Genomic DNA, 12,316 nt, shown 5'->3' with positions numbered 1-12,316 from the left:
GATCCTGGGGGTGGGGTTTATTGGTTACCGACCGGCGGGCCCTAATTCGCTGCTCGCTGCGCTCTGCTCTAATATCTGCTGACGGAGCTTCTCCAGAGTCAGCGTCTCTGGCTGATCAGGGTGAGGTGCTAAATTGCAGCTAAATAGTTGACATCCGTTCTTAGCTACTGCAAAAACTGCCGCCAATTGGTCGCATTTGCTTTTTCGTTTTTCGACGCGTTTATTTTATGGGACATTTGTTCGCAGAGCTCCCTTCGCTTTTCAAAAAGTGATAGCGTAGGATATAGGTATCGCCCCTACTGTTTCAAAAATATTTACTTTTAAATATATGCTGCTTTGATAAGGCTACTCGCAACATTATTTTGCGTGAATGGTTCAGTTTGTATTTATTAACCAAGTGCTACTCATTCAGCGCTGCAAGAAAGATTGCATATGTTTTTTTTTTTTTGCAAAGCTAGCGCTAGCTCCCACCAATAAATTCGTAGGGCTGGCGGTCTTTTTCGCGCTCGTCAGACTGGCTGTGCGTCTCATTATATTCGGGCCGTGCGGGCCGCAGCTGCCAAAGCGCGGCTCTGGATGCCTGCGCTGGCAGAGGGCCGGCTGAAAGGGATCAGGGCCGGGCCATCCGTCTCCGTGCGGCGGCCGGCCCAAATCCGCCTGCCGCCGCCGAGCCGGCAGCGTGGCCGGGCGGGGACGGGGCGGGGAGGGCTGTGCCAAACGGCACCCCGTCCGCCCTGGTGCTGGGTCATCATGCGGCAGATCCACTCCTCCGCTGGTCGGTCTGTTTTCGTTTGGTGGTCATTCAGTGCAGTGTGACTGTGGGGTTCGATTCGACTATCGGCGTCCTCCTTCTGCGCCGTTGTGTCGTGGAAAGGCGTCGGCTGTGTATCGAGGACGGGCGTTTCCGACTGCTGACCGCCATCCAAACACGATCGTATTGCATACTAGCGCGCCGGCCGGCGTCTCGGTTTGGCCGCCGATAGCGGAGGCAGTAAAGTCCTGTTTACAAACCCGCACGCTGCACCGGCGCAGGGTTACGCTGGTCTGCGGCTGGAATTGAAGGGGCCAGAGCACCGGAACGGTTTTACGCCGGTGTGTTGGAATTATCTAGTGGGGCCGTTGTGGACCGCGCAGGCTCCAGGGGAGTGGCGGCACAGCCGTCTCTCCACGGGCGGCTGCGGGTCCGAGCGGAGCGCTGCGGCACAGTATGCGGCCAGGCGGCAGAGCGCTGCGGGACAGCCTACGTTTCAGGCGGCCAGTCGGCGCCGCCGCGCCTGTGTGTGTTTCGGCCGGTCCGTGCAGTGAGTGGGCCGGCCGGTCCGTGCATGGGTCGGCCGGTCCGTGTAGCAGGTTGGCCGGCCGGTGCGATGGGTTTTCCGCCCACCGCGCTGTGTCGGTCCCCGCGAGTCCCTGGTTAGTGTCGCCGCTGCAGAAACAATGCGGTGTCGTCAGCGGCGGCGGCGGCCGGCTGACAGCGGCGGTCCTTATCCCACGGCCCACAATGGGCGTCACACAGTGAACGGGCCTTATCTCCGAGACGGCCGCCAATGGGCCGCCGCAATCGATGGCGGTCGGCCGACATGACATGGACTGCGGCACCCTCTATCTACACTGGAGAGCCGCCCAGCTAGATCGGACTGCGGCACCCTCCGCACTCACTCAGTTTGGGGCTTGGGAGTGGCTCGAACTCTGCACTCATTTTGCGAATCTCTTTGCTCCAATACCGCGCGGGTCTCGTGGTGAGAATGGTGGAAAATACGCGAATATTACGATGCCTCTACAGCTGCTTGCTTTTTGTGGAGCGGGCTGTGCTGTAGCTAGGTAAGCAAATTGCAATTAATTTGAGTGTTGATGATGATTAAACGAAGTCGTTTACAACATGAATACTGAAAGACTGTGTGTTCAGAATTTTCCCACGATTTCCTTGTCATGCTTCCAAAACACGCAGACTTTTGTTGAATCATTTTCCATCGCTTAGAAGGCATTCACCTATTCACACATAATCAACTCGCAGCCATGTTGCTCGTTAGATTAGGGATGTGTGCAGAGGACGCGTATTGTAAGCGCACTGTCATTTCTATAGCATCGATCGGTACCGACTCCTTGGAGCTGCGCTACAACATGGCTCCGGCCGGCGGCGGCGGTAACAAAGCCGGCAGCTCGACTGGGCGTCTGTAACGACCGCGCCGGCCGACCACTGCACTGTCGTCTGTTTGGAAAGGAAGGCCGGACTCGTTTGTCATATTTACGTCCGCCTGTTTGGGTGCAGCCGTATTACCTGTTTGACTGCAGGGTACTCTTTGCGTGCTTCTTGCTGACAATAAGTGTGCAGCACAGAATGTTCGTGCTGTTGCAGCTGTTCATAATATGGAATTCACAGTGTTTATCTTCTTACCGCTTTACCATTCGGATCCTGCACTTGGAAATGGGGACAATCCCTATACCAGGACGTGCTGAGGTATTAAGTTGTCGGTGCATTTTCCTGTGTTTAGGAGCAGGCGCTGTCCATTGCGGCACGCTCCAGTCGTAAAGTCCTATTGGATGGCTGTCGTAAAGAGGTTCAGAAAGTGGCCACGCCATGCAGTTAACGAGGCGAGCCACAAGTACGTGCTTACGAATCGGTCGTGGATTGTTTTCGAACCGAACTTGTTGCCTGGTGCTTACAGCTAAACAACATCGCTATTCTGTTTTGCGGTGTGTTCGTATTGCGCGAATCTTTCCGTTTTTATTTGCAGATACGCTACCTTGCTGCGATTAGTATGCGTGTTTGTTTAAACGCGCGTGGCGTAGTTTGATTAAACTCGGCCGTGTTTTTCTTCTGAAAACATGTAGGAAGCAGTAATCATTTTGTTACCGGTCCCAACGTGATATGAATAAGCTTGTGAAAATGTTCGTAACCAGGAATGCAATTTGATTTGATGTAATAGTCATAGAACCATGCAACGTTCTTTAACTTTTTTCCTTTCGCCATTTATATTTACATATTCGTTTGCTGATCATCAAATTTACCTAATGCATTCTGTAGTAAACTCCTTATGTCCACATTGCCGTTGTATTGCCAGCTGCCTCCGTCGCGCGCCGGCCCAGACTGGCCGGGGGTCGTACGTGACCCACCTTTTATTCAACAGGCTACGAAACGTCTAGAACACGCCCAAAACGAGTGCGAACTTGCACAGCAGCGACGAGGTGACGGAAGGCGCCAGCTTGGCGGCCTACGTGCCTTAAATGACATATCTTAAATTTACAATTGCGCTGCGCGTGCCGCCGGCCGTCTCCTCCCGGCCCCGCCCCGCACAATGCCATATAACTCATCCCGAGCCTGGACGGGGCGGCGGCGGCGCCGCAGTGGCTCGGCGGCCACAAGATTCTAATACACTCCCCCCTGATCTACAAATCATCGTACTGGGTCAGAACGGCAGGGCGTCTCTCCCGCATGCCGCGGCGTAGAACTTCAGCGTACGTCACAGAGGGCACATTTTCCCCATGGCTTTCGTGCGCATACTCTCGCAAGATAATTGGGCCAGAGTCGTCATTATCATTGTTCGGCGGCTCAGTCTGGTCACTCTCCGGACTGGGAACGAAAGCCAGTCTCAGATCTCTCACGTGACGGGGGACATTGTCTACTTCCACACACTGCGCCGACACTTGTCGGGTGACTGTTCCTATGGAACTTGGCACATCACACCGGCGACTAGGGTCTCTGATCCATACCTTATCGCCTACATTGAACATAGCACACTCACTCTCTTCGCACTTTTCCTCACTCTCCACGTCCGGCACTCTCAGTTTGTAGTTGAACAGTACGTTGGCAGGACTAGAGTTCAGGTCATCACTGCGCGGCATCACATTATAGCGGTAGACTGCTTCCGCCACTGAGCAGCCTTTGCGCGCTACGATTGTTTTGACCGACCTATGGTTTCTCTCAGAGACACCATTGCCGAACGGCGCATGGGCAGCTCGGTACCGGACGCTGACACCCCACCGGCTGACGAACTCGTGGAATGCGGCACTGCGGAATGAGGTGAAGTTGTCCGTCAGCAGCTCCCTCGGAGCGCCGCGCTCCAGGAATACCGACTCCAGAGCCGTGATGATGCTGTCGGTGTCCTGTCGCTTTATCCGCCGCCAGATCGCGTACCGAGACGGACCGCAGTCAATCAGAGTCAGGTACAGCTGATCGTTTACGTGACAGACGTCCATGCTGACCCTGTCCCAGCATTTGGTCACGCTCAGCGAACCATGTGTCCACCGCTGGGGCGCTGGATCGATGGACTGGCACCTTTCGCACTGGCTAACGACACTGCGCACCTGGTGCCTGCTCACAGCCGGGTCGTGCTCCCTACACAGGCGGAGCGTTCTTCCGATGCCTGGGTGTCCGCTGGTTTCATGGATCCTGACCACATCCGGCGCCGAGAAGGCAGCGCCGCAGACCTCAGGATCGCTTTGTTGGTTCAGCCACTTCTTCGGGACTCTCGTCAGTGCGTCAGCCCTGTTGTCCACTGACGGAACGCACTTCACGGTCAGCTGGAGGCCGTACTCATCTCTCAGACTCTTCACGGTCTCCAGGCGCCTTCTAATCAGCATTTCACTCGCCGCCTTCGTCTTTATGCGAGCTCTGCCGGAGAGCGCATCTGTTAGCCAGTGATAGACCGTTTTCGAGTCCGTCACGACAGTCACTTTCTTCAGGTTCCATGCCAGGGACAGATTGATGCCACGCACAACAGAGTCCAGTTCTGCAAGGTTCACGTGTGTCTCGGGATTTTTCCGAAGCCAGCAGGCGTCCTCAACGATGCTGCCGTCCATCTCCAGCACGGCTCCTATGGCGAGGGAGCTGGCATCCACCCACACGACTCCCTCGTCGCCGCTGACATCCCAGCGACCTCGTGCGGGATCGGCCGTTTTTACGCGCTGCAGCGTTTCCATGACCATTTTCTGGAGTTCTGGGTCGGTGATCTCGTCATCCCAGCCGTCTGTCGCTGCAGTGGCGCGTCTTTTCAGGTAGGATGCGGAGACACGCAGCCAGCCACACACCGGGACCTGACTTGTCAGACGTCCGCACAGCGAGAAGACCTCTCTCCTCGTCAGCTTTGGCGGCGGCTGTAGATCCTGGTTGTCCCGCTTCCAGAACAGTCCTTGCCGCTCCCCCCAGACTCGAATGCCCAGGACACGAGCACCTTCTGACACCTTCTCCGGGGATTTGCAGGTCAGACCGAGCGCCTCCAGATGACCCTTCACCTCCAATGCAGTAGCGATGTTTTCATTTACGAGTATGTCGTCCACGTAAGGTGACGTAGCGGTGTGCACCCTCGGGTCACGTTTCAGGGCCATTTCCAGCACCTTTCTCATCACCATCGGTGCGAGACTGAGCCCAAAGCCAAGTCTGCTCAGACACCACCGTCTGCCCTGGAACACTACAGTCTGATACGGCCACAGCGATGCGTGCACGTGGATCTGCAGGTAAGCGTCTCGCAGATCTAGGAGAGACACGTTTCGTCCACACCGACGCCACTCACGGATTTTTTCACTGCAAACATCCGCGTCAGCTGTATGCGGGTCCAGGTGCGTATTTAACTCCCTGAAATCCATGACGGGACGCACTTTGTCCTTCTTCGGTTGGATGACCGCCATGAGCGGGATCGTGCCTTTGACCCTCCCGTGCACGCTCTCATCATAAGGGACGAGCCATTGATTCGCCACCCACTTGGAGAGTTCTCGCTCGTATTCGTGTCGGGCTTCTGTTGGAATCGCGTACTCCTCTGCTGTATTGTGCAGCTGCTCGGGCTCCTTTCCTCCACACCATTTCCACTCCACCAACCACTTCTTTTCTGTCTCGTCAAAGCTCACCACAAAGTCCTTCTCGTCGGCTCGATTAGCCGGTGCGGCGGCCGCCGCCGCACCCAACACCGGATCCCCCTTACTGCTGTCAGCTCGATTCACTGCTGCAGCTGCCGCCGCTGCACCTGACGCTGGGGCCGCCTCACTGCTCGCCTGATCATGACTCACCCGTGCAGTCGCTGCCACTGCACGCGACACCCCAGTCCTCTCACCATCACAGCTGACCCGGTCACCGGGTGAGGCCACTGACGCCGCTATATGAGACACCGCTGCCTCAACTCCGAATCTGACTCGGTCATCCGAACTCACTGTAGCGCCACCCAGTGCTCTGATACCATTCATCCCGAGGATGAACTCAAACCCCAGTGGCTTACGTGCTACGACGAGCACATCTACGGACACTGATTCACCGGACCGCAGCTGCACGCGTGCCACGCCTGACCCCTCACACCAATAACGCCCTCCACTCACTGTCATCACGCTCACCGGGCGTCGGTTCCACCTCCGACAGACTGACACGTGAGCTACACACTGGCTGCATCCTGTATCAACCAGCGCTTTGCAGCTCGCTCCGTCCACCGACAGCTGCGCGACTGGCAGCGCCCCGTTCACTGGTCGACAGGAGAGGAGGCTGGCGCTGATCTCTCCCCTCCCGCGTCGTTTTCCGGACACGCAGAGGCGATGTGCCCCTGCCGGTTGCAGTTGTAGCACCTCACGAGGCTCCGTCCACCACGGGGGCCTCCACGGCCCCGCTGTCCGCGGCCTGCCGTGCAGTCGCGGGCGATATGGTTCGGTTGCCCGCACGAGTAGCATTTCATTGTGGCCGGGAGTGCTCCAGTCCTTGTGCCAGCGGCGGCGGCCGCGGTGTTTGTTTCCTCGTCGGCTAGCACGGCCCGAGCGCGACCGATTAGCTGGCTAAACGGCATGTCCTCCATCCGTGATCCAGCCCGGAGCGCACGGCGTGCTGAATCTGGCAGTTTGGCCACGAAGGCACAGGCCAGGCTGTCGTCCGGCATACCTCCGAACAAGCCAGCCAGCCGGCGCAGCTCAGAGACGAACACGTCCACCGTCTCACCTGGACGCAGCCTTCTACGTTCAAATTGGTCGTAGGCTTCAAACCGATCCGAAGCAAACGCCGATGTCAGGGCCCTTTTGATGTCCTCGTACTTCTTCTTCTCATCTTCTCCGAGCTGTTGATATACCGCGAACGCACCACCAGTGAGTCTCAGCGGGACGACGACGTGCAGTCCCTTGATGCCGCGCAGCTGACACACAAGTTCGACCTTGTCCAGCCACTCGCACACGGGCTGCGACACACCGTCAAACTCCGGGATTAAGCGGAGATCAGCCGCAGCGTCCGAACCATCACAGGTCTCCTTCTCGTTCCCCATCACGGCAGTCTTCCAAGGCCGAAATAGCTTGTAGTAAACTCCTTATGTCCACATTGCCGTTGTATTGCCAGCTGCCTCCGTCGCGCGCCGGCCCAGACTGGCCGGGGGTCGTACGTGACCCACCTTTTATTCAACAGGCTACGAAACGTCTAGAACACGCCCAAAACGAGTGCGAACTTGCACAGCAGCGACGAGGTGACGGAAGGCGCCAGCTTGGCGGCCTACGTGCCTTAAATGACATATCTTAAATTTACAATTGCGCTGCGCGTGCCGCCGGCCGTCTCCTCCCGGCCCCGCCCCGCACAATGCCATATAACTCATCCCGAGCCTGGACGGGGCGGCGGCGGCGCCGCAGTGGCTCGGCGGCCACAAGATTCTAATACACATTCTTCTTCACTAGCACATACATGACCAGTGAACATGGCAGTATGGGGCCTCGAATGTCCACATATGAATTTATCAGACAAATGTCAGGATCTGGAGGCTCTATTATGGTATGCAGACCAGGCCACACCATCCACAGCCGTTCCCGACGCTGGGGTCTCCACCCGTGCCGTTCTGTGTGTCATCCGGCTGCTGAGGCGGTGGCTGTAGTAGCGGTAGCTGCTGAGGCCTCCATCCGTATTGCGTACCGCTCTGGTATGCTGCTGTCGCGGGAGCTGCTGTCGCGGTAGCTGCTGAGGCGGTAGTTGCTGTCGCGGGAGCTGCTGTCGCGGGAGCTGCTGTCGCGGTAGCTGCTGAGGCGGTAGTTGCTGTCGCGGGAGCTGCTGTCGCGGTAGCTGCTGAGGCGGGAGCTGCTGTCGCGGTAGCTGCGGTCGCAGGAGTTGCTGAGGCGGTAGCTGCTGTCGCGGTAGCTGCTGTCGCGGTAGCTGCTGAGGCGGTAGCTGTCGCGGTAGCTGCTAAGGCCGGCACCCGCGCCGTTCTGTATGCCCGGCCGCCGCAGCTGTAGCTGCTGACGCTGACACGCGTCCTCCATCCGTCTTACTCCGTCGGCGCCGCGGCGCGCCGCTCCGCGCCGGTCTGTGCCCCGACCGGCGGCACCACGGCGATAATGGCACCTCTAACGACCTGACCGCCGCCGCCGCAAATCCCCTATAATAATTCGGACGTTTTTGTGCGTGCTGCCGCCGTTCCGGCCAGCTCCGCGGGGACACCCGTGAGGGGAGGGGTGCTGGTGTGGCTGGGTGAGGGAGGTGGCAGCTCTGCCCGGTGCGCCGCTGCACTGAGCCGGTGCCGCTCCGCAGGGACATTTTGAGGGGAGGGGTGCTGCCTGGTGTGGGTGAGGCGGGGTGTGACGGCGGCAGCTCTGCCTCTCGGCCGGGTGCGCCGCTAGGCCGGTGTCGCTGACAGATGGGTCCGTTTCGGACCTGCGGCTGACGCACGCTGACCTTTGGCGGGCGCGGTGACCGCGGCGCATGGTGGATCGGTGTAATCTGGGCGGGCGCGCTGACCTCTGACCTCCGCCCGCTGACCGAGCGGCCCTCGGCCGGCGGAAAATCGCCACCATTTGCCCGTAATGGAGCTCCGCCGGCCCGACACGGGTAATCACAACGCAGCGGCCAACTGGGCCATTGTGACTTATGCGGTGCCTGGTTGGTGGCGGCGCACATCCATTCTGTGCCGCTAACTCGGCGCCAGGGCTGCCGTTCTGCTCCACGTCATGGTGACATTGAACGTGTGCAGGATGTGGGATGTAACAAACAGCGTATGAACACAAGCACCAGTACCTTATAAAAACCAATTGAAGCAAAGCTGCACTGTTTTACGGGGGACTAAACATAGGCGATCATAAGCCATCTTTTTATATGAATGCCCCGATACATGTTGACTCGCTGCCATAATCATTCAGCTTCTTCTCGTTGCTCATAATGTTTTTTTTTTCCATTGTGGACGAAGACTTGATGGCTATCTATGTCTGTGTCCAATCCCTACAACCCCTGGTCTAACCCACAATCCTCCCTGACTGGGCCGCTGTGTCGCGCGGTGATCCCCTCTGCTGTGCCATGCGGTCTGTTCTAGCCTCTGGCTGACCTTTCTCACGCGACCTGTTCTGACCTCAGGCCGCCGCGCGGCGCGACCTCTTGCGTCAGGTGGTAGCGGCCGTGGCACGTTAATTAACCGAGCTGTGTCCCGGGCGGCCGGCTGCAGGGGTGATGGAGCGGTAGGCCGGCCGGCGAGCCGCACCCGGCGGACACCTGGCCGGCCCAGCTGACCCAGTCCTGACCATAACATGGCTCAGCTTAGACTCACATTGTCCGACTCAGTTGACCCAGCCTGACTATTCCGACAGTGCTGACTCAGCCCTGATTCTGACCCGCTGAGCTCCGTCAGAGCGTTTTCTCTACTTTGTCTAAATTCATCGCCAGCTGCGACTTGTCTCAGCTCTGTCTCAGCCCTGACTCAGCCCTGACTCTGACCTGGCTCAGCTTCGTCCAAGCGCCGTCTGTACTCTGGCTAAATTCATCCCCATCTCTGACTGAATTTGTGTCGGTTCTGTCTCTGCTCTGACCTTAGCTCTCTCAATTCCATCAGGGTCGTAATTCGACTGTCGTTCTAAGCGGCGGCTCAGCTTTATCTCAGCTCCGCATCGGTCATGGGTCAGAAAATAGGCTCATTAGTCTCCCACGCGGCTCCTCCGCGCTGCCTAATTCTCACCAGTTTCGTGCTACTGGTCATTATGGGTTAACAGAACACTAGTTTAGAGACCGGACCCAACCACAGTCGGTTTCGTCGGCTGTGCCTGATACGTGGCAGAATGGGTCCCGTTGTTGGTGTATGTGGCCCTGTGCAAGTACCGGTACCGGGGGGCCGGTACCCGCTGTCGGCGCTCGCCCATGTGGTGGGCGTCCATTGAGGCACCCCGCCGCGCTCCGTACCGGATGGTGGTGATGCTGACACGCGCCCTGCTCCCTGTCTGTGCCGTAGGTCGAGGAAAAACCACCCGGGCCCGGTCACCTGTCTGGTCGACAACCCCGTGGACAGCAACAAGGTGAGGACGTGAGACGGGACGTGACCGGTAACGTGACGTGACTTGACGTGACGGTGACGTGGCGACTAGGGGTGGTGGGGTCTGGAGGACTGGCGGACCGAGACGGCGCCGTCCGGTCCCAACGGGTCTGGTGTGCTGCGTTGTAATGTTACCTGACCTGGTGTGAGTTGCCGTGGTCTGTCCTGGCTGGGTGTTTTTTTTTTTCTTATCCGACCTCGTCTGGTCTCGTGTTTTATGGTCTGGTCTTACCTGGTTAAGATAGCTCAATTTGTTCATCGACTGGTGCAAAGCATATGCTGGCTTTGACGTGTGTCTGACAAGGTCGTATACCGGAGTATATCTTGTTGGAGCACCTGTTACGTGTCGATGTCAATCACGAACTCATTCCGTGATCCTTTGTGTTGTGTGATAACCCGCTGTGTACCGTCTGTCAGTAGCGAGGCCGTGTCCGAGCAGTGCACCTTGCCTTGTGCCTGCTGCGTGTGTGTGTGTCACCCCACCCCGCCCCACCTCGCCCTGTCCGCCGCCGGGACGGGTCACCAATCACCGGCAGCTGCGCGGCCCGGCCGGCCGGGCTCGGATCAGAGGCTGGCTGCCGGGCCCGGGGCTGCATCGGAGCCGGCCCTCCTCCGCCGCTCCCAGCCCGACCCGACCCGTCCCGTCCTGCCCGCTCGGCCACCTGTGTGCGCCCCTGTCCCGCTCCTCTCGGACCCAGCCGGTCCCGTCCCGTCCTGCCCGCTCGGCCACCTGTGTCCGTCAGCCGCCGCCGCACACTTGGCGCGCCTGCAACGGGGACGGGCCGGCCGTCACCTGTGGCGGACTCGGACGGCGCCGCACCCCGTCCCAAACCCCGCCGCGCCGGGCTGGGGCGTGATTCTGTGAGCCGTCTGTGTTTGAACAATGTTTTACACGATATGATGGAACATAGCTTAATGGTAACCCCATTTCGTCCCATTTGTATTAGTCACTCTTACCATGAAGGCATTTTTACCATTTAAAACGCCTCCTCGTTTTGTCATAAACCAACTTTCAGTCCCCCGGCGCATTTATACGCTGTCTGAGTGTCTGTCCTTCTCTCGCTGTCGCCTGCCCTGGCCGCATCGCCGTGTCTCCAGGTCTCGCGGCCGCACACTGTACTGCACTCACACTGATTATCCAGTCGCCACAGCGCGTGCCGCCCGCCCGGCGCGCCCGTCTGCCGGCCACCTGCGTGACGTGTCTTTTTGACGCTGCAACGTTATGTGACGCTTTGCAATTTTGTGACGCTGAACGTATTTGTCACGTTGTGCGACTCCCTAATGTCGCTGTGTCAACTGTATGATGTCGTAGCTCTGTGAAGCTGTGGCGCGTGTGTGACGCTGTGTGACGCTGTGTGACGCTGTAATGCGGCTGGCAGCTGCTGATCGGGTTCGAGACGGGCCTGCTGGTGCTCTGGGACCTGTGTGATGTGTCTGTGTGACGCTGTGCTGCCTCTGGCAGCTGCTGATCGGGTTCGAGACGGGCCTGCTGGTGCTCTGGGACCTGTGTGATGTGTCTGTGTGACGTTGTGTGACGCTGTGCTGCCTCTGGTAGCTGCTGATTGGGTTCGAGACGGGCCTGCTGGTGCTCTGGGACCTGTGTGATGTGTCTGTGTGACGCTGTAATGCGGCTGGCAGCTGCTGATCGGGTTCGAGACGGGCCTGCTGGTGCTCTGGGACCTGCGTGATGTGTCTGTGTGATGTGTCTGTATGACGCTGTGATGCCTCTGGCAGCTACTGATCGGGTTCGAGACGGGTCTGCTGGTGCTCTGGGACCTGCGCACCAAGGCCGCCGACGTGCGGTGGCAGTCGGCCGAGCCGCTCCGCTCCGTCTGCTGGCTCTCCGACGGCAAACAGTTCATGTCCTCCCACGCCGACGGCTCACTCTGTACGTGGAGCGTCAAGACGCCGCAGCGGCCGGTGGCCACCCAGTTCCCGCACGGTGAGAGCGCGCCGGGTACAGCGGGCCGGAGCCGGGGGTTCCAATCCCACCGAGGTAGCCTGCTTTCGGCAAGAAGCATCGAATGAGTAGTTAGGGTCTCTGAGAGTGGAATGCTGTAATTTGACGTTCCCGGGCGCTAGCCAAT

General features: G+C 58.6%; 2 protein-coding genes across 20 annotated transcripts in view; one reads left to right on the top strand and one right to left on the bottom strand.

The window, feature by feature from the left end:
• Positions 1-12,316, top strand: part of LOC122388652 (syntaxin-binding protein 5-like) — a 111,035-nt gene that overhangs the window by 59,328 nt on the left and 39,391 nt on the right. For all 19 annotated transcript variants that reach the window (XM_043379906.1, XM_043379905.1, XM_043379908.1 and 16 more), the window contains 2 exons: positions 10,149-10,212; positions 11,964-12,171. In XM_043379906.1, the coding sequence (XP_043235841.1) occupies positions 10,149-10,212; positions 11,964-12,171 (272 nt within the window). The remainder of the gene's footprint in view (positions 1-10,148; positions 10,213-11,963; positions 12,172-12,316) is intronic.
• On the bottom strand, positions 3,510-6,335 carry LOC122388653. Its single transcript, XM_043379909.1, has 2 exons — positions 5,081-6,335; positions 3,510-3,774 (listed from the first exon to the last, which is right to left on the bottom strand). Exons 1-2 carry the CDS (start codon positions 6,307-6,309, stop codon positions 3,720-3,722), a joined length of 1,284 nt encoding a protein of 427 aa, XP_043235844.1. The 5' UTR covers positions 6,310-6,335; the 3' UTR covers positions 3,510-3,719.

The sequence above is a fragment of the Amphibalanus amphitrite genome, unplaced genomic scaffold (assembly GCF_019059575.1).
Source record: "Amphibalanus amphitrite isolate SeventyFive unplaced genomic scaffold, NRLGWU_Aamphi_draft 000330F_arrow, whole genome shotgun sequence".
Taxonomy (NCBI): Eukaryota; Metazoa; Arthropoda; class Thecostraca; order Balanomorpha; family Balanidae; genus Amphibalanus; species Amphibalanus amphitrite.
The sequence above is the reverse complement of the archived record's forward strand: the minus strand, read 5'-3'. Positions and strand labels throughout refer to the sequence as shown.

Excerpts from the sequence above, each read along its gene's own strand:
- LOC122388653 (XM_043379909.1), bottom strand. The coding sequence starts at position 6,309 with ATGACAGTGAGTGGAGGGCGTTATTGGTGTGAGGGGTCAGGCGTGGCA. Across the intron at positions 3,775-5,080 it reads CTACAGCCGCCGCCAAAGCT|GACGTGGAGAGTGAGGAAAA; the intron begins GACGAGGAGAGA and ends CTGAGAGTGCCG.